The 20,608-nt window shown below is 41.4% G+C and overlaps 1 protein-coding gene across 1 annotated transcript in view; it reads right to left on the reverse strand.

Annotated features, from left to right (window-relative positions):
- Nucleotides 1–20,608, reverse strand: part of gli3 (GLI family zinc finger 3) — a 128,955-nt gene that overhangs the window by 97,024 nt on the left and 11,323 nt on the right. The window contains exon 2 of the mRNA XM_037694449.1: nt 6,874–7,047. Within this exon, the coding sequence (XP_037550377.1) occupies nt 6,874–7,006 (133 nt within the window). The 5' untranslated portion in view covers nt 7,007–7,047. The remainder of the gene's footprint in view (nt 1–6,873; nt 7,048–20,608) is intronic.

The following is a 20,608-nucleotide window of genomic DNA, read 5'->3' on the forward strand; positions in this document are numbered from 1 at the left end:
ATTTTTTTTTTTTTTTAACAATTGTTTTATGCTGGATGCCCGTCCTGACAACCACCAAGCTATCAGAATCAGAATCAGCTTTATTATCATTGCACCAAGATACAACAAGAATATGTCCGTATAGTCGTCCGAAAGACGGGCGGAGTGCACGTAGCTGCTGCTATAAAGCGCGGCTTTGTTATCCTTTTCAAAATAAATTTTTTAGATAGAAAAAGGGGCAAAGCCATGAGGCGAGGGGTATTGGCATTACAAAAAAGATCTCTTCACACCTTGTCCTAACTGGACATAAGTTAAGACATCAAAAAACTCTGCCAGCAAGCACATTTATGAACACATTACATATGCATTTAAGACAAGGCGGTCCATGAAGCACTAACAGATAGTCCATTGTCCTGATAAGATGATGGTCAGCCGGCACAGTTCTGATAAGCCTGAAGGGTGTGTGTGTGTGTGGGGGGGGGGGGGGGGGTACGATAGACGAAGCTTTTCCTTAGTTTACACATTTCCCAGAAAAAATTGATCTGTTGGCCTGTTTCGAGGCCAACCGGGGGAGTCATATTCAGATAACCACAATTGTTGATTTACTCAGGCAGACTATGAGACTGTACTGATACTTCCAAGGTTCGAAATGGCCAGAGTAGGATGCATTCTGCTGGTCCGTGCTTACAAGCCTCTTCAAGGTCATTTTCATGCTGACAAGTCCCAAAGCCGCAGGTGGCCTGCGATTCAAATCACTTCCAACTTACGGTTTCACTTGTAAATCAGCTGATTTTGAGTCCTCAAAGCACGAACCAGACCTTCACATAGACAGCAGCTTGTCGAGGTCCAAATTAGCTGCAGCTGTCTTTTTTGTACGTTGATAAACCAGGATCCAGACTATTCCAAAAACAGGAAACCTGTTATCATAACTCAAATTATATGCATTTTTGATGTCCTCGATCGATAACAGAGGTAGACACATCACCCCCAGAGATATGTCAAGCTGCATGCATGTCATCCGAGCAGATGAGAGTTCTCCAGGACCTTGTCGCTTTATTGATAAGATTTTGGCATTTACGTCGAAAGTCCAGTTGGTCAGATCCAAAACAGTAGTTTTCATTTCAGAAGATGTGTAAAAACAGGAACTGCTCCGATACACAGACAGAGAGCAAAAAGAGTAGGAGGAGAACAGGGAGCGGGAAGAAATGCGTGCGCCTCCTTACAGAGCCAGTGAGAAAAAATTAATTAAATTTAAAAATAAAAATAAAAAATAGGTAAAGACCAAGGGTCTTGCTCAAAGTGAGCAAATGAGGGTTAAGGCAGATGTGGGTGCTTCGCCTTTCCCACCTACATTTTTTTGAAAGTGTCAAGGGAATCAAACCAGCAAACTCTCAATCTCAAACTCACCTTGTCTAACCTCTGTGCTACCCAAACACCTGCCCAATGCACAGATAAATTCCAAGTTTCAAATTTAACAGATTGTTTTCAAACTTTTAAAAATGTTCAAATGCTTCGTGTTTTTTTTTTTTTTTTTTATATGGGGGGGGGGGGGGGGGTCAAATTGTTTTCAAGTTTCAAATCCTTCCTAGCCTTTTGTGAAACAATTTACAATGCTGACTGGTCTTCATCACCCGAGTAAACATGCAAATGCTTTATGAAGTACTGCAGAGACCAGCAAGTTTTGTTTTTGGTTAATGTTTCTGTAGCTCCATTTTCAGCTTCTGAGGTTCTCAAATATATCATTTGGTCAGAAAACCTCTTCCTAAACTACAAAAACAAACCCTGTGTATTGGGAAAACAAATATTTTGCTTCTAATATTGAAATTTCTTCTTGTCTTTTTTAAAACTACAGTTTATCATCCCATAAGTAGGAAGCGCACAGACCGAAAAGAGTAAAGATGCAGTTTCACTACACCTAAGCTCTACTGGCCTCTCCACAGCTTACAGAGGTCTTCAGGCAGTGGCTTATGTCCATATTCCAGCAGTGATGGAGAACAAGGACCCCAGCAGGCAGATTTGGGCTGGCAAAGAGTGCCAGACAAGAAGAGGCCAGGCAGGGCTGGAGCGGGGCTGGGCAGCTAAGGTTCCCCTCCGCCCAGCGTAGCAGCGAGGCTAAACTAATCCTGTGCCCCAGGCCCCTGAGAGGTGGCTCTGCCAAAGCCTGTCTCCCTGCTGCTGCAGGAAATTGCCTTCAGTGCAGAGGTCCATGAAACTTCCATGGCTCAAGCGCTGAAAACTGTGTGCACATTCAAACTCTAATTTACAGGTAGCTTCTTGTATATCTTAGAAACTGATATTGCCTCCTCTTTGATGCATTTGTCTTTATATGTAAGTTTTGGGAAAATTCTGTGTCTTGTACTATTATGTACTGCTGTATATTGGTTATATATTTTGTACAAACCATACAAGTGTTTTGACACTAGGAGACTGTTTTCCTGAGTAGTGCTGTTTGTCAGACTCTATAACGCCTCCTTCATTGTACTGTTTGACCCATTAGAGCAGCCAGAGCTCCCATGACGTCCCTTATCACTCCATCAGTTTTTTCTCATTAGCCCAACAGGCAGTGCAGGTTAACATGAGGGGGTCCTTTACTCCCTCTTTGGACACCATGAAATACAAACAGATGACACAGATCATACTTTAGCAATTGCAAGCAAATTTTCTAAAATAACAACTCCTTTCCTGTAACAATAAGCACTATTCCAGTTAAAGGCTGTTAGGTTTATTGTGATAAGTTATGGTTTTTAAGACATTTTCTATATTTATGGTATTTTCTAGGGGTGCGGGGGTGGGCAGCAGGGACTAAAAGGTGGAGAACAGAGGTGACAGCATGAGGACAGAGAAGGAGGAGGAGGAGATGAGGCAGGACATAGAGTGGAGAAACAGTTGATTATGAGCCCCATCAAGTGATCAATGATTTCATTAATAAGACGGATCATGCGGCTGTCATAGCCGTGACACAAGCTGAGGGATGATCCGATTTTGCCCCCCAAGCTTCCCTCCCTTCCTTCTCTCCTCTCCTTTCCTGTCTTTCCAATACTGCCAACGACAAGGAAAAAAGTGGGGGTGAGCAGGGTGTTGGTGGGGATAGAGGGAGGGAGGAGGAGAGTAAGAAAAGTGAAAATCCATTTTGAAACCCATTTTCAATTAGGGGTCCACAAGCTGTTATCACAGGTGTCCCAGAATGGGGGCCCGTAAGTGAAAATGTCTCCTATCCGTTTCTGAAATGAAACCTTATCTGGGAGGCACAAAGATGGCGGGGACAGCGTATCTGTAAATTATTTTCCATCCCTGCTGTTAACGGGAACTTTATTTCTGTCAGATGACATTCCCCTCTATTTACTGTTGATCATTTAAATGGCTGCCTAAAAAGACGGTGGCCTCTCACTCTTCCTCCATCTGGCCCTCCCCTCAATGGATCTTTCTTCCCTTTTTGCCCATCAGAAGAGACTTTCTTCAATGTATTCATGTGCTCTTCCTCTCCTTTAAAAGCTATTTTATAAACCTTTGCACCGCCATCTGTTTCTCAGAACAGTTATTTACACAAAATTCTGACTATCATTCCAAGAGCTTTCTACAACAGACGAGATATTAACTCTTTCCACAAAAGCCCACTTCAAAAAATCTGAAGGATCTACTTCAGCATCAACATAAAAGGTCCTAACTCACCCTTAACACAAAGAATTTGTAACTAAAACATTTCCTGACAGCTTTTTGGTAATAAATCAAGTTTATCTACTTCACTTTTTTATACTTTCAGCCAAATCTAGAATCTATTACTTTTTGTGTACTTCACACGTAACCAGACTTTTAACTTTGTTCATTTTTCTTTTATTTTGTGTTTTTTCATTTCAGCCGTATTTATTCAGCCAAAGGGCATGGTTAATTTTTTGAATCGCATGACTCAACAAAATAGTTAGGGAACTTTGTGTTCCACCTCCCTGCTGACTGATGAGGGCTAAAGTAGAGAGCAACCCCCAACCCACCTTCTTCCCACCAACTCATCCAAAACTTCTCCTAAAGAGCACCAATCACAGCATTGTCACAACCCGAACAGCTCTTTTGAGCTGTCACTGTGAAAGTAGAGGCCACAGAGATGAATGGCACACTATGAAGCCAACATTTAGCCAAACATGTGGGAACTCTATCAAGACTCAATAATTACTCAGCTTGAACCAAACTGAGTCAGGGAAAAGAAGGTAAAACAGAGAATCTTATTATTGAGCTGATTAATGAGCATAAACTTTGATGTTCTGAAACACTTTGGCCATGGCTGCCTCAGAGGAGTCAATGGGGGAGAGGGCGGACTCCAGAAACCATCTAATCACCATCATAATTGTTGGCCCACTATTGCCTCTTCTATTAGTACCATTAGTACCGGTACAGCATGGTTCGACTCGGCTCAGCACTGTATGCGTTGTGTTTCTATTATACTTTCAGTAACGGTTCTAGTGGGCAGGTTCAGTTCGGAGCCCACAGGAGCAGGCAGCACGGAGGATCTTCCATGGTGACCGGCGGGCCACGGAGCTGGGAAGATGATGCTCTGCCTGGCCTGAAGGGTCTCCAAGGCCCCAGTGGAGAGGACCGGGGGGACCGGCGGAGCTCCATCTAGCTCGTTCTGAATTTTGGCGTCAGCCACCAAGCACAAAAAAAACACCTGCACTTCAGCATTAGACCACGGTGTTGTCATTATTGTTTTTAAAATCTTAAAAATAAGTCCAGTCACGTTCGAGTTATTGCAAATGGCGGAACGGGTTGTTGTGAAAGTTTCTCAAACAACCAGTGACTCCACCCCCTGACCAATCAGTAGCCGACAGTGTTCTGACATCACGTTTTAGGGCCAGTTTGGTATGGTTGGAACCCCAGAGAAGAAAGGACTGAAAAAGGGACTAGTTCCACAAATAAGTGCAAGTGGAAAAGCCTTGGAACCGTGCCAAGTCGAGTCAAACCGTGCTGTACTGTTACTAATGGAAAAGGGTTATATGTGAGTAAGCCACTTATGGGACTAAGTTTGTTGTAGTTCCACAGACTGATGAAGTCCTTTGGATGAAAGATGAAACATTCAACCAAAAAAGAAACCGTCCAGATGAACTGACTTAACTTTGTTGGGTTTTTAACCTGGATTATTGAGCATGAATTTTGATGTATGAATCTTAGTTCCCAGTTACTTTTGTAAGAGCGAGCAAAATATCCATCACTCCATCTGCCCTTCCATATCATTCTACATTTTTCACAACTTATCGTACTGCTGGGCTGTGCTATTCTGCTTGATGGGGGGAAATATTTTGCCAGTATGTCACTGGGGTTCCACAGCTGCTCACAATTACCTTTTGTTTGGAGGGAGGCGGCAGAGCCGGGGCTACAAGGGTTAAAGTTGAGGCGAGTGTAGGGTTACACCTGATAAGAGGTTAAGAGTTCTGGGGGCAAACTGAGAATGCCCTGTAATTATAACCACACAAAGAATGTGTAAGCAATATTATGATTGACAGAGAATAATATCTAAAAATGGACCTTTTCATTTTTCTTCTTCCTTAAGTGACTTATAAGACTACTATAAGACTACTATGGTTTTTAGGGAGTGCAGCATCGTCCGCCAACAAGGCAGATTCAGTGTAGCGGACTCCTCAGTACGGTTTTTAAGACAAACGCTGTGCTGTTCGAAGACATAATTACAAGGACATTACTAAGAAAAATCCACAATCACAGAGCCAAATTACATCCATGCTTTTTCCACAACTAACTTTTTTTCCTTGCTGCACCTTTAATGAATAAAGCAGCGCTGGCCATCTGGGAATGAGTAAGAGTGAGCGTGTTCCCAAGATGCTTCAGGATGCATTACCTTACCCACTTCCTGTGATAACTCCCATCTGGAAGCCAAGTCAGAGCAACTTATTTATCCCTTCCTGGGCCATTTCTTTCCCATTCGCACATGGGATGATGGCATTTGGCAACAGCAGAGTCAGAAAGCACTCCGTCAAGCCACCAGCCCCAGCTCTTAGAGCAAATTCTCCACATCCAAAACCTTCCAAATCCTCTCACAGCTAATGAGCACAGCTGCAGCTTAAGATGTGGTGATCTCAACTCTCGTTATATTATGACTTTACGAGGCTTTCCAGAAAAATATAAAAAATGTCATCTAATACTTTCTCTTTCCAGCCAAATATTTGAAAATAAAAAGCTGAAAGATGACACGTTTAATGGACTGCAAGCCCTACACCACTTTTAATGGCATGTGTTGAAGACGTTGCTGTGTAAACATGCCAAAGTTGCTACCAGTGAGTATTGTATGAAACCAGTGATGATTCATGAGAATTGTGCAAGAATCTCTGAGTGTACATCTTGTAATCATGTTTTGATTAGTTGACCAACATTATATTTCAGGTCTCTCTTGTAAACGAGTCCCTGATGCTCAATGGATAAATTGAGCCTGTATAAATAAAGGTTGAATGAATCTAAAAAGAACATGAGCACAAACGACGTTTCATCCTTATTAGATCAGAGCTCAAATGTGTTTTAGTGAGAAATGGTGGTCATTGAAGCCAAAACTGGATATCCAGAGGTTAAGATGAACTCCGAACAAATTAAAGCCTAGCATTGTTTAACAAAATTTAGTTATGCTGACATGGACTCTTCTGTTCATATTTTTATTACTGCTCCCATGAATCACACAAACAACACTAATAAAAAGATGTTACTACTATTACATAAAACATTTATACTTTTAATTGTTGCAGCAATATTTAAGTATCATCTGCGTATAGTGATAGCAACAATTGACTCAATAATTAAGCCAACAATGAATAAAGTTCTCCAAACATGCATGCATTGTGAGTAATCTGAGTAATGTGGATATGAACCACAGAGTTCCAGTATACAGTAATAGGTCAAAATTACCGTTTGAGGTCGTACTGGAGGCCACTGCCTTCTCACTGATGTCAGTGCGTGCAGATGAGCCCTTTGTAGCAACAATGGTCTCTACCCTCTTCTTCTTTTCAGCTGCAGAACTGGCCTGGGACTGGGTCTCCATGGTGATTGTTCATTCCTTAAGACCTCATGGAGACAGGGCAACTGTAGGTAAAAAAAAAAATCTGTATCACAAGATGAATTTGCACATTTGTTTATTCTTAAAAGTGGCTTTGAACCATGAGTTCTTCAAACCTGCACACTTTCCAGCCCTATTACACATTCTCTTTAGTTGTGAATCACAATAGCCATGTATCAACCAGTCCAGTCCATCCTAAGGTAGAAATCAAAGTTCTCTGTCCTCTCAATCACAATGTATGATGATGTAAATCCTGTCAACTGCAGCAGTCCATGAGAGCCTGACAAGTATTTTTACAGTTAACGGTGTGCAGCTCAGATTTTGTGATCATACAGACTATGAGCATCAACAATGAACATGGGGAACTTAAACTTAATCATAAAGTGGCAACAAATACACAACAGACAAAGAAAATAATTAAATCAACCATGAGTAAAAGAAAAATACAAGTGTTCAGTGTTTGTAGCATTTGGGCAATTTATCACTCAAGAAATAGAAGGACACAAAAACTACATCAAATTCCTGTTGAGAAATCGCTTGTTGTTTTCTTCTACTTGTGTTAGTTGACAAACCAGCACATTACTGCCACCTGTAGGCCCCTGAGTGGACTGGTGTGGTACAGCTTACCCAAAAATAATATACCATATTTTTCAGCCTATAAGTCGCTGTTTTTTTTTTGTTGTTGTTGCATAATTTACATGCCCTGTGACTTATAGGCCAAAGCGACAAATTTATGGATTTTTCCCATATTTATAAACCAATTTTTGGCTGAGATATGACCGTTTTCATTCATTATGTCAAAAAAAATTGAACAGTGCCATTTTCAGCCACTTAATGACAGCAGAGTAGTAGTGGCAGTATGGCATGCCGTTGTATCATGCAATAGGTACACGTGGCTATAATGACAATTTCAAAAAAGTTCAAGACAAAAACAACTGGACTTTATTTATTATACTTTATACTTTACTGTTTTTGTCTTGAACTTTTTTGAATTTACCATGTTCTGGATGACTGAAAATCTTCACCAACTATTAATGACACAATCGGTTTGCCACAGTATCCCCCACCTTCGTTCTGCTTGCTGCTTGGAGCAACCGTCAAACCAGCTGCACCGCCCCGGCAAAATGCAGCTAACTTGACCATTAAAATGCATTTATTAAGTAAAAGTTCAACTGAGACACACCTTTGCTATAATTTCGAGCAAACAAATAAATGTTTAGGTGCTTTCCTTGCTAAATTTCAAAGAAACGAGCAGCTTTCCTCCTGCCTTTTTTTCCTCCCACTGCGCGCTCCCGGAGCACCGAGGCAACAAAACTATTTTTGAAATTCAGCTGATTTGAGCATTAAAGTGCATTTTTTTAAGGAATAGTTCAACTGAGACACACCTGTTTTTAGGTGGTTATCTTGTTAAATTTGCAGCGACTCGTCACATGCATGCGTTTACTTCCGCGTATCAGCTTTTGAAATACAGCTGTTTTGACCGTCAAAGTGCATTTATTAAGCAAAAGTTAGACTGAAACACACATTTGCTATAATTTCAAGCAAACAAATAATTGTTTTTACGTGTTAATCTTGTTAAAGTCCTCCCATGCACGCTCCCATGGCCGCCATTTGGCAGCCCATCGATTTTTGACACATTTCCTGGTTGTCAGCGGTGAGGTGTACCAAACGCGATGCATCAGCGGTGACGCATAATAGATGTGACGTATACGGCAAAGCAACATTTTTATGGATTTTTCCACTTTTTAAGACATATTTGGACTGATGCAGGTCTCACTTGTAAATGAGTCTTCGAGGCTCAATGTGATTCGTCTGTTTAAATAAAGGTTGAATGAATATTTGGACTGATGCGACGTATAGGGCAGTAAGACGTGTACGGCGGAAAATATGGTAACTAGATACAAAAACAGCATGTTGTAAAAAATCCCTACATCTCACACATCCAGATACAGAACTCTTTTGATGCATTAATAGGATAGTCATGCCAATTAGCAGACTCATACACACTAATAGTTTCAGCCCACCAGGGAAACAAACGTGTTCCTATTATAAGATGCACCTGGAGGAACATATTCCAATATCTGCACAAGTGCACATGAAAATCAAGTCAGCAAAAAGTCTACAGGAACATCTAATTACTCAGTTCATGGTGTATTCTCAAAGTTATGCACACAATTCCTGATGTTTAAACAATGTCAAATATTATCCTTGTTCTTTCCGTTGAGTTTACTGACTTGTTTAACTTTGTTCATTTTATTTAAAGTTGAGTCATCCAACTACAGGAATTATGAGTTGATTTCTGGGTCACAACATACCAAATATGTAGTTTTCATACATAGCGTACCGAGGATAATTTATGTAAGATTGTATTTTCTGAAACTGCTCTTGTTCTGACACCTGATAAATACATTTAGACTGTGCATTACATTTACTATGTTAATTTTAAATGACTCACCTGACAGACTGAAAGTAAAATAATTTATCAGTAATGTGCGTCAAGAGAAGTGTTCTGCTGTGTATCATCGCAGGGGAAAACTTCCTATCCAGTCCTCCCTTTTTCATGCTGCCCATAGGTCAATCCAGCAGCTCACCCTGATTTATTTTAACTCTAACCTGCTGGACCATCTGCTTGTCATGACACTGATCTCCTCTAGCACTAACCGTGGTTAAAAATCCCAAACTCCGATGGTCTTATTTTTTAACTTAACTTTTGACTTGTAGTCAGAAAACAACAGCTCAATAAAAAGAGAAGGGCAGGACATCCTGACAAGTTTTTATATCTCAGAATAAACGTAAAGGCAGCTTGTGGATATACTGATAATCCTGTTCTAGTAGTCTTTTTTTTTTTCCAGAGAGAAAGAAGAAACCTTAAGGGGATACAACAGAGACAGAAAAACACTCACAGTCCTGAAAAAACAAGACTTGTTTGAAGGCTCCTTTGGGAATATCATGGTGCCGGGCAATTTTTCTTTCAAAGAATAAAGGTGGTTCAAGTTAATGCTGTCTGTGGGTTTAGAAGGGGTTCAGCCAAAAGTCTGGCAGACATGTTGCTCAGTTCAGCACCTCAGAGGCCGTCTATGAGCTCAAATCTATTTGGGTCATGTAGGTCCACTGATTACGGTTGGCGATACAGCACAACCAGTCATTTACTCAAAATACAGGACATACAGCGTAAAGTACAGGACAGAGTCCATAATTCATGGAACTATATTTCCAACTAGTGGAAATATTTAGTCTGACAAGCATTCTCCTTACAATAAAACCCAGCTAATTACCTAGCTGTACTATTTATTTTGCCCTCCACTCCATAAACATGCATGGATGCAAAAGCAGTAAAGTTAGCTTGAATGCAAAAAGAAAAACTGCGGCTGAAACTAGAAGTAGTGGGGGCTGAGTTTTTTTACCATCTCCCAAAGGAAGGAAGGCAAGGGGGAAGTGTTGAGGGGTAAACTTCAGACAAACACTGTGTGCTTTGTTTGTTTTTTCCCAACCCCCTGAAAAACCACAGTCTGTCATCCGTTCTGACCCGACAACAACATCTGTAAGCAATTGCTTACAAAAGAGAGAGAAAAGAAGGGGGAGAAAAAAAACATGGTGCAATTACACCCCAACCAATCAAAAGAGAATTAAACAAGAACTTGTCCTCTAATCACTCCCGCATGAATACATATGTAGCAATCGTACCAACCAAAGACATTTTTTGTTCTGTTTGCAAAGATATCATCTTTAATCACTTCTGCGTGTGTTTGATAAAGTCGCTGCTTTCATTTCTGTGTGTTTCATGCAGGAAAGTGTCCGAATGCTTGTGTTGCATATGAGTATGTAGATCTGTTTGTAGGCTCCTGCAACAATGAATAATCCTAGGTGCTTTTATTCACTCTTTATTCACTCTCTCTATTCTCCTTTTACATGTTACCCTTTAAAACAGTCATTACCATATTCTAATAACTGGAATTAAAATATGAATTCTGATCTTTTGAAGTGAACTTTATGAAAGATTATAAACCAAAACTATTAGGGATGCATGATATTGGATTTTTAGTCGATATCCGATATGCCGATATGTTAAAACTTATTTGGCCGATAACCGATACAATACCAATATTTTTTTCCTAGACCTACTTACATAGACTACATAGTTTTCTCTGCTGTGGAATCAAAATACTACATTATTCTGCATGGTCTTTCTCAGTTTGGCCTGCTACCAAATGCAGTTGCCAAAAAGGAGGCTGAAAATGATGTAAACACTTCAACTTGGAAGCACCTTTTATAACGGTGATTATTTTGATGGAATGGCCGATGTCCGATATATAACTTTATCGCTAATATTGGCTGATACAGGTACCATGCCGATAATATCATGCATCCCTAATAAATATCTCACCCGTTATAAATGGCTCTATGATTGGCCTCAGCTAATCTGAGTGGGGCAAAAATCAAAGTGCATTGTTGCAGTCTTTAAAAAAAAAAACTCAAATTACTTGTTTCTAACCGTTTCACAGAACCCTACTTCAAAATATGTGAAATGTTGCTTTATGTCAAAATTGTGAACAACATAACTTAAAGAGATAGTTTAGTCATTTGTGAGTGGTGTTCTCTTAAAAATGTATCAACAGCTAGTTCCTTATGATGTCATAGAGCACAAAGTATAGAGAAACGAGCACAAGTCTTCATACAGGCTATAATGACTAGTCTAAGGAGGGCTCAATTTATTTATTTAATACTTTTGTAACACCTTTTTCTTTTAAAAATGACATACTTATGTAGAAGAACATTATACTAGTCAAAATTAAACCTATACTTTTGCATGATACCATTTGTTTAGTTTGTCACTGTTTTTAAACCAAACAACATCCATGTTACTACACAAATGTATTTGAGCAGATCTCTATATGCCGATGATAGACTGATACATTCAGCTGCCTCAGCACTATTGGATTACAGTGATCCCTTACCTAGCACCGAGGTTACGTTCCAGTGACCCCTGCAGTAGGTGAAAATCCGTAAAGTAGTGGCATTATATTTATTTTATTTTTTATAATGGTGTTTCCCTTAGATAACTTGCCATGGCGGGGTGCTCATCTCATCCGTAATTTTGTCGACAGGTCGTCGGGGGAGAGACAGAGACGGGGGTGTTTCAGCATGAGGGAATAGACAGCGTGACCACTGCCTTTAGCTTTATAGCTAGCATACATGTATTGTGCGCAGCTAGTTTAGTACTTTGTCAGTGTCGATGGGGGGGGGGGGGGGGAGTATTTAAGGTTTTATAAACCCTTCCCACTCTCTTATTAACCTTTCCCACTCTCTTACATAAACACTTAATATGCTCTTAAACACTTTGGCGATCGCGATGATGATCAGAATCAGAATAAGCTTTATTATCATTGCACTGTAGTACAGTACAGTGAGATTATGTTCGTACAGTCACCCGAAAGATGGGCGAAGTGTACGTTGCTGTTGCTCCTAAGAACATGGCCCCTTGTTCTTTAGATAGAAAAGGGGAAAGGCCATGAGGAAAGAATAGTAGTATTACAAAAAGGGTCTCTTCACACCTTGTCCTTATCAGGACATGATTTAAGACATCAAAAAACCTCTACCAGTAGGCGCATTTATAAACACAGTACATATGTATTTAATGACAAGATGGTGATATTTGTCCATGAAGCACTTCCGGATAGCACCAGGTGTCAGCCAGCACAGCTCTGATAAGCATTCACAGAAGTTCTCGGGGGGGGGGGGGGGGGGATGTTGCAGATAGAGCAGAGCCTTTCTTAGTTTACACATATCCCAGGAGAAATTTGATAAGTTGGCCTGCTTCAAGGCCGAACGGGGGAGCCAGATTCAGATAAACCACAGTTGTTGATTTTTTTTTTTTTTCAGGCAGACTGTTATTTCTCATCAGCCTTGAGTTCTGCTGGTACTTTTAATTGTCCAAAATGGCCAGATTTGTGGGCATTCCACTGGTTCGTGCTTATTAGCTCCCTCCAAGGTCGTCCCTAACATGCTGGCGAGTCCCAGAAGCTGCAAGTTGCCTGCAATTCTCACAAATCGCTTACATCTTATGGTTGAACTCGTAAATCAACTGAATGTGAGTACTCGAAGCACGAATCAAACCTTCACACACGCTCGGCAGCTTTGCTATAGCCGAAACTACTGCTGCTGTTTTCTTCAATAGCCGATAACACAGGTGTCCGACGGTGCCAAAAAGCAGAAGCCCTGCTATCATTATTCCAATTATATAAATCTTCAGCATCCTCCTGAGACAATACGGAAAGGCACATCAGCTTCCATCCATGACGTACCCTGCCGTGTGCATCTCAGCGGGGCATGAGTGTTCTCCAAGACCCTGTTGCTTGGTTGAAAAATGTTTCAATTGCGTTGAAAGTCCAGCTGACCAGATCCATGAAAGTACTTAGTTTATGATTCGGAAGATGTGCAAATAGAAGCTCCGTTGCACAAGACAGAGAGCAAAAAGACGGGAGAGGGAAGAAAAGCATCCATCTTGCTTGAGAGCGAGTGAGGAAAAAAAATATTAAAAACGATGATGACCATGAGATGAATGTACAGTAGTGAACAGTACACACAATATAAAAAACAGGGTTTAAAAAACCCACAATATAGTGAAGCCGCAAAAAGTGAACCGCAATAATACGGTAGTGAGGGACTACTGTAGAACTATCTATGCTCTGCACATATACATACTGCAATAACAGGCATTTTTCAGTTGAAATAAACAGTAACAAACTAATGTGGTGCTTTTTCACGTTGTATGCTGTTTTTGAGAAAGAATATTTATGTAACAATAAAAACCTATATAAAAATAAGCCCTCCTTTGGCTTGCCATTAACTTAATGTAGACAAAGACCTCTGGCCTTTTCTTCAACTATCATGCTCGATAGCTGATGTTATGGCTGATATCCTGATGCATGCTCAAAAATCCCAGTAGAAAAATCTAGCAAGGTTAAGTCCAATCCTCTGGACGCATTCTTGTTATGGCTGATACTAATTTTTAATAACAATTTGACAGAACAACAAGACTTCAAAAATTACCAGACTATCACGTTAACATTTGCTTTGCATTTGGAACACGTGTACATGTATGCATGTCTATCCTCTTGCCCCCCAGGTGAGACAGGCCAGAAAAAACGCATAAACTCAATGGTCAGGAATGGGTTTGAATTGGAGGGGGTGAATAGAAAGCGGGGCATTCCACCAGTCAGGCAAACATTCAGGAGTCCAAACTATTGAAGCGTGTCTGACGGGCCTTTTGTGCTCCACAAGGCGGGCCACAGTTCCAAAGCAGCAATTAAAAGCCGGACCTTTTCACCCATAATCCCTCTGACCTGGACGCCCACAACCAATTCTGCAGATGTTCCTGTCTCTGTTTTCATCTGTCCAGTTGCTCATTTTATTCTGTCCAAATTCGTGCTAAAATTTACCAACACAAAGACCCTCCTGTGTTTCCATCAAGACGTTATTACCCAAAAGGCATATTGTTCTTCCCTGTAGAATTAAGTTACACAAAGATCAAATACTACTCACTTCATTTACTTGAGCCTACATCAAAATAATATATAATCCTAGAATAAAATGTAAACATCATGTGAATGTTTCCTTTTTGATATGTCCATCCAGCAACCTATTAAAGTGAAAGAGGGTATATCTTTATTTTAGTTCAACTGTAATCCTTCCACACAGACAAGGGAGCCGATTAAACAGGTTTAAACACCACAATTTAGACTGTTTCCTCAGAAAATGGAAAAAAAGTCTTATTTTTAAGCACATTAGGCAAATCAATTTAACATAAATTACACGCCCTTGCGACAAAGGCACCGAGTTGAAAGTCATCTGCAAATTGTAGACATCAAAGAGAAACATAAAAATAAACTTTTGCCTTTCTTCATTCTAGTTTAAACGTCTTAGTGATATCAAAGAAATAATGACTGTTTCAGTAGTTTAACGCTTCATTTTAAAGCACAAACTCACTCAGACAACGCTGGACATTTCTAACATGAACTCTTGAATTGTCTTCTTAGATTTTGCAAGTTCTTCTCTCACAAATGGGGGTACTGTATTTGTGTTCATTTCATTAGGGTGACTGTTCAGTGTCGAGGGCCCCCTGAGGGGGAGACTGGCAGCACTGCAGCATTCATCATCATTACATCAGCGACCACCGAGATCTGCTATCTTAGGCTTATCAGCGCTGCACAAACGCACCGCAGCGCAGCGAGTTAAAGGGGAGGGGAGAGATGGGAGATGTAGACGATTGAGTGAGATTGTGAGCAAAAGTGGGATAAGGGACGAAATGAATGGAGAAAAGGGAGGAGAGTGTGTATGCATGCATGCGTCTGTGTGCACCTCACTGTGCACCTCACTGTGCCCCTGCGTGCCTGCACATGTTTCCCTGTGTGTCTAATGTGTGTTTTGCTCAATTTGCAGCTATGCCAACAATATTAAGAGCTCCTTCACAGCTGGAATGACTAAAACGCAGAGGGGCGAAGAAGAAGGAGGAGGAATAGTCAAAGCCCCTCAGCAAGATTAGCTGAAACTAGCATTAAAACACAATGTGCTTGCTTTGCATGTGTTTGCGTTGGGTGAGCTGTGAGGGGATGAGACTACTTAAGCAGACAGAGGAACTGTTTGCTGAGTGCAAAATCCACACGCAGTAGTTTTTCCCAAACTTTATTTGAAGAAACCGCACACTCAAGTTTTGTCATTGACTCTGCACTTACGGTTTCCCCTTTGACCCTGGAAGACAAAGAGCAGCTTGAGATTTGATAGTTCTGGTTCACTATTCACCAGAAAAAGTTAAATGTTGTGCTCAGGTGGCACAATAGTCGAATCCTATGTCACTCCTTCCCCTTAAGGATACATAATACAGCTGTAGCGCTCTACTTTACTCTGCAAGCACTTTAAAGTTTAAGTCGCCCATGACAACCTTATGACAATTTTGAGAATTTGTTGTACAAATTTTGAGCATTGACCAAATTTGAAGCAGCAAGACCGAAATAAATCAATAACCTTCCTTTTCGGAGACTCCCAGCCCTTGCAAATGTAATTTGCCAACTAGTCGCCAACAGTTGCAGACTGGTAAAAAAAAACTACCTGCATTGGATTCAAAGTCCAATTCAGGCTGGATAACTAATTTTACATCATGGGCATACTGACTTTGCATTTGTTTGACATTCTTAAAAAGGAGTCACATGTTGAAGGGAAAAATTTAATTGCAACATGCTCAACTTTTAAAATAAAGGCCAGGAGGAAAGGGAACAGGTAGAAAATAGAAGTCAGCCTGAGTTTAGCCTACAGATGAAAATCACTTAGCTGAAGGCCATTTTATAGAAATTAGTCACACCTCAAAACACCCATACACACGCATAAGAAAAATGTCAGATATGCACATGCAAAACTATTTAGAGCAAGATAGTCACATACAGTATTTTCAGATTATTTATCACTTACATATTTCTATGTTGTTATCCAATCACAAGCAATTTTTTATGCCTTCGTTGAGACTAAAGCTGAAACATTCACTGATAAATCAATGAATCATTGCAAGTAAAGTTGTTCAATTTAAAATGTCAGATACAGTAGTCCCTCCTTTATTGCGGGGGGTTACGTTCTCAGTCCACCCGCGACAATGTTTGTAAACACTCTAAAAAGCATAGCATGTCATGATGGCTGCTCTCTCTGCCACAGGCTGCTCTCTGCAACCTGCCAGCGCTCTTGGCCACGCCCACTTCTCCGCTGCAGAGCGGAGATCATGACATGCTGCAGGAGGGTGCTTCTACCTGTACATGTGGGCTGCACACAGGTACAGCAGGTGCTAAATATCCATCAATTATCTTTTACCCGCTTCTTCCTTTATGGGTCACGGGGGTCGCTGGTGCCCATGTCCAGCTATCACTGTGCGAGAAGCGTGGGATGCCCTGGACAGGTCTCCAGTCCATCACAGGGACACATAGAGACAAATGAGACAAACAACCATTCACTCTCTCACTCACACCTAGGGACAATTTAGAGTTACCTATCAGCCTAACATGCATGTTTTTGGTCTGTGGGAGGAAACTGGAGTACCAGGAGAAAACTCACGCATGCACAGAGAGAACATGCAAACTCCATCCAGAAAGGCCCCTGGACTGGGATTTGAACCGACAACCTTCTTGCTGAGAGGCAGCAGCTCTACTAGTTGTGTCACTGTGCTGACCCAGGTGCTAAATAATTTTAAATAATTTATTGTAAATAAAATTCCATGCCAATCGTGTAGCTCATCCATCAATCAGCCAGTTGTGTTATGTACAATCTTACTTTGAAAAACCGCGAAAAAGTGAGTCTGCGAAAGTCAAACCGCGACGTAGCGAGGGACTACTGTATATACTTCCCTTCATTTAAAGTATGTAATTCTAATAGTACCCCACAAACAAACAACTGAGGCATGTAGATATATGAAAATTAAAAAATAAAAAGTCTGTTCAAATGACGTGTCTTTTTTAAATTTTTCCAAGGACAAGCAGCACGACAACACACATCATCAGTTGCTTTCAGCGCAGCTAATAAGATTATCCCCCGTATGCGTCTTGGTCCCTTGACCTCTCCACTTCAGATGCTTTGGAGGGGCTGGTGAGGGACCATGTGCGTTGCACAGCAGAATGAGATGAGTGCATCTTACATTCCCATGTAACAAACCCACACGATGTAATCATAATGCTTACACGATGCCTCGTTTGCACTCCCTGCGCAGTAGATAAAGGGCAAATAAAGCATGCACCACAATGGAAGTCTTGCTCCTTTTCCCCACAGCCCCATGCTTATTAGCCTGTTTATTTATATATTTTGACTTTGCATTTGTTTATGAGCCACTTGTTTGTAGCAAGTGGGGCTGTGACGACAGAGACAATGGATAATGCCAGCAGCTTTGTGGCTGTGGTGGCCCAGTTATGCCGTATTGGTTTCCGCCTGCTCCCACTTCTCCTCAAAATGCTTAAAAACGTAGAGGCTTTGTTTGATCAGACACTTTGCCTGTTTCTTGAGAATAAAAATATGCTTGTTCAGCCACTAACTGAAGGCCAAAGCCAACAAAGCAACCAATTACTTCAGCAAGTTTAACAAACGTCCTTGAGAAGGAGGAGAAAATAATTTGTTAAAAAGTTTTTTTTTTGTGTGTACTTGGAACGTTTACAACTTTTTCTAATGCAGACTTGAATCTAAAGATTTACTTGAAAATTCACTTCTTGGAATATGCGCCTATACTGCAGTAGCAGACTCCGTTAGCTACGTTTTCCATTCAAGTGGCCCCTGCATATAGCAGATCCAGGATAATGGGATCTGTATCCTGTCACAGGGCCTCTCAACTGCAGAGAAAACAGTTCTGTGTTTGTGGAGGCATTCTTCACGCGAGGCTTTCGAAGGTGCTCTGAACGATGCCACAACCACGAGCATGACAGCGACATGCTTTGCCGCTCTCGCAAAGCAAAAGAGTACTTGTACACTGCAGGCTGCGTTGCTTGAAAGTGTGATTCCTGTGTAATGCACGTGAGTGGGGTGGGGTGGGGGGGATGGCACGGTGTATATAGGAGTATCAGCTGCTCTATGTGCCATTCTCCATGCAAGTGCAATCACTGCATGCTAAAGATAAATAAGAAAAGGGACCCGAGGGAAGGGATGAGCGGGAAAAGGGAAATTCCCGTAGTGATGAAAACCTCATGCACACATTTCTCTGCCTCCTTCTTCTTGTGCTCAGAGGGATCAAGCAGATGGATGGTCCTGTGTAAAAGTAGTGGTAGCAGTACGGCTGACAAAAGGTCTTCTGCTTCGCCCAGGAGACCGAGGAATACACTGCTCGTTTTCCCTATGCCTTAGACACATAAGACAGAGCTGTTGCGTTGGATATAACTGAAGAGCTGAACACTATCCAGAGGTGGTGCAGCTACAGGTTACAGAGGTTTTGTGAAACTGCTCCACCTACGTTCCTCTTGATTCGATTTCTGATTTGTGCATACTCCCTTTACTTTTCCCTCCTGCTTTCTATCTCTCATTCACTTCCCTTCGTTCCACTGTGTCATTGGAATAAGTGTTGAAGCAGAATGAGTCAGTGCCCCTACGTGATTAATGATGGGCTCTGGCGTCTCCGGGGCCAAACACTAAAAACAGCCAGGGGGCAGCGCGATAATGCACAATAATAAAGCCAGCAGACAATCAGCCAGGCAAAGCAAGGCCTATTAGCTCGCCCCATCAGGACGGCTAAGTGAGAAATTAGCCCTTCCCAAGCTCCGCCACAATTCATCAAGTGCTGCCCCTGAATTCCCCCTCAAGAAGTCATAATGTTTACTTAAAGACTGGCCTCGATGCCCCAGCGGCAAGCTTTATTGGCTCTTATTAATTCCCGACCCGGCCCTTGCAGCCATGCCATTTAAACTGAATTAAAGGGTTGAAAATTGGATGAGATGAAGTTGTCTTGGTGTTTGGCTCTCACGTGATAAAACCGGACGTAAACGGAGGGAGAAGGGGGGTAAAAAAATGAGAAGGGAGGGCAAACAAATCGGGGTGTCAAGGATTGTTGAATGAGGTTGTCTTGAAATGTGTGTCAGAGGAATGCAAAGAAGAGAAAAAAGGTTGATGTTTGGAGAGGGGGTGGGGTGGTTGAGAAAAAATGAAGGGTATTGCTTTAATACTAAACTTCCTGTGTGGATAGGAACAGGTCCAAATGGGTACTGTCCAGTCATACATTCCAGAGAGGCAGAAATGAAGGATTTTGGTTTATCAATGCTTCCCTCTTATCAGGCATCAGATGGCTTAAAAAATTATGATAGGTTCAATCTGTCATGATTTAATATGTCAGAGGCAGAGAAGTGGGAGGAGGCTTCAAGAAAAAGTCCATGTTTTTGCTGGACAGGTCCCAAACCAGCAAGACAAAAGTTCTGAATTGTTTATGGTTAATTATATTTTCTTTTTCTTTTTTTTTTCTTTTTTTTTTTTACAAAAGTGTGAAAATGCTGTTTTCTAGCTTACCAAACTTTTCACATGCTGAACTTTTTAATGAAAAAAACACGAGTTGTTTTGAACTAACGCTAACGCCGAACATTTCCATACAGTAAATCATCAGCACACATTTCCTTCTTTTCCTTGAAGTTGAAATTTTCAAAGTTTATCCTCAAAAGTTGTTCAGGAAAAGCTTTACGTCATCGTGTATATGGGAGCTGAACCTTGTGCAGGTCTGTAAGTGGAGTAAAGAGTCTCATCTGTGTGAAGTCTGACTCTGTGTTTGCCGGATTGACAGCAGGTGAGTGTGTTCTGTGGAGTATATGGAGTGTACCGCGGCGGAGGAGTGAGATCAAAGACAGCAGGAGCTCAGAGGGAGTCCTAAGACTTCCAGCTCCCTGACGGCTCTCCCCACGGCGGCGTAGGGGAGACAAGTCTCTACCTTCACTTTCATATCAGCCGAAGAGCCCCCCCATTCTTTTGCACGGGCTTCGAAGGCTTCACACACGCAAGCGGTCTCAGAGGACTCGGAAGTGCTGCCAAACCTGCATCCCACCTACAGCAATACTCCTACACATGAACACACACACACTCACTGTTGCTCTTAAG

The sequence above is a fragment of the Nematolebias whitei genome, chromosome 20, assembly GCF_014905685.2.
Source record: "Nematolebias whitei isolate Nwh7 chromosome 20, NemWhi1, whole genome shotgun sequence".
Taxonomy (NCBI): Eukaryota; Metazoa; Chordata; class Actinopteri; order Cyprinodontiformes; family Rivulidae; genus Nematolebias; species Nematolebias whitei.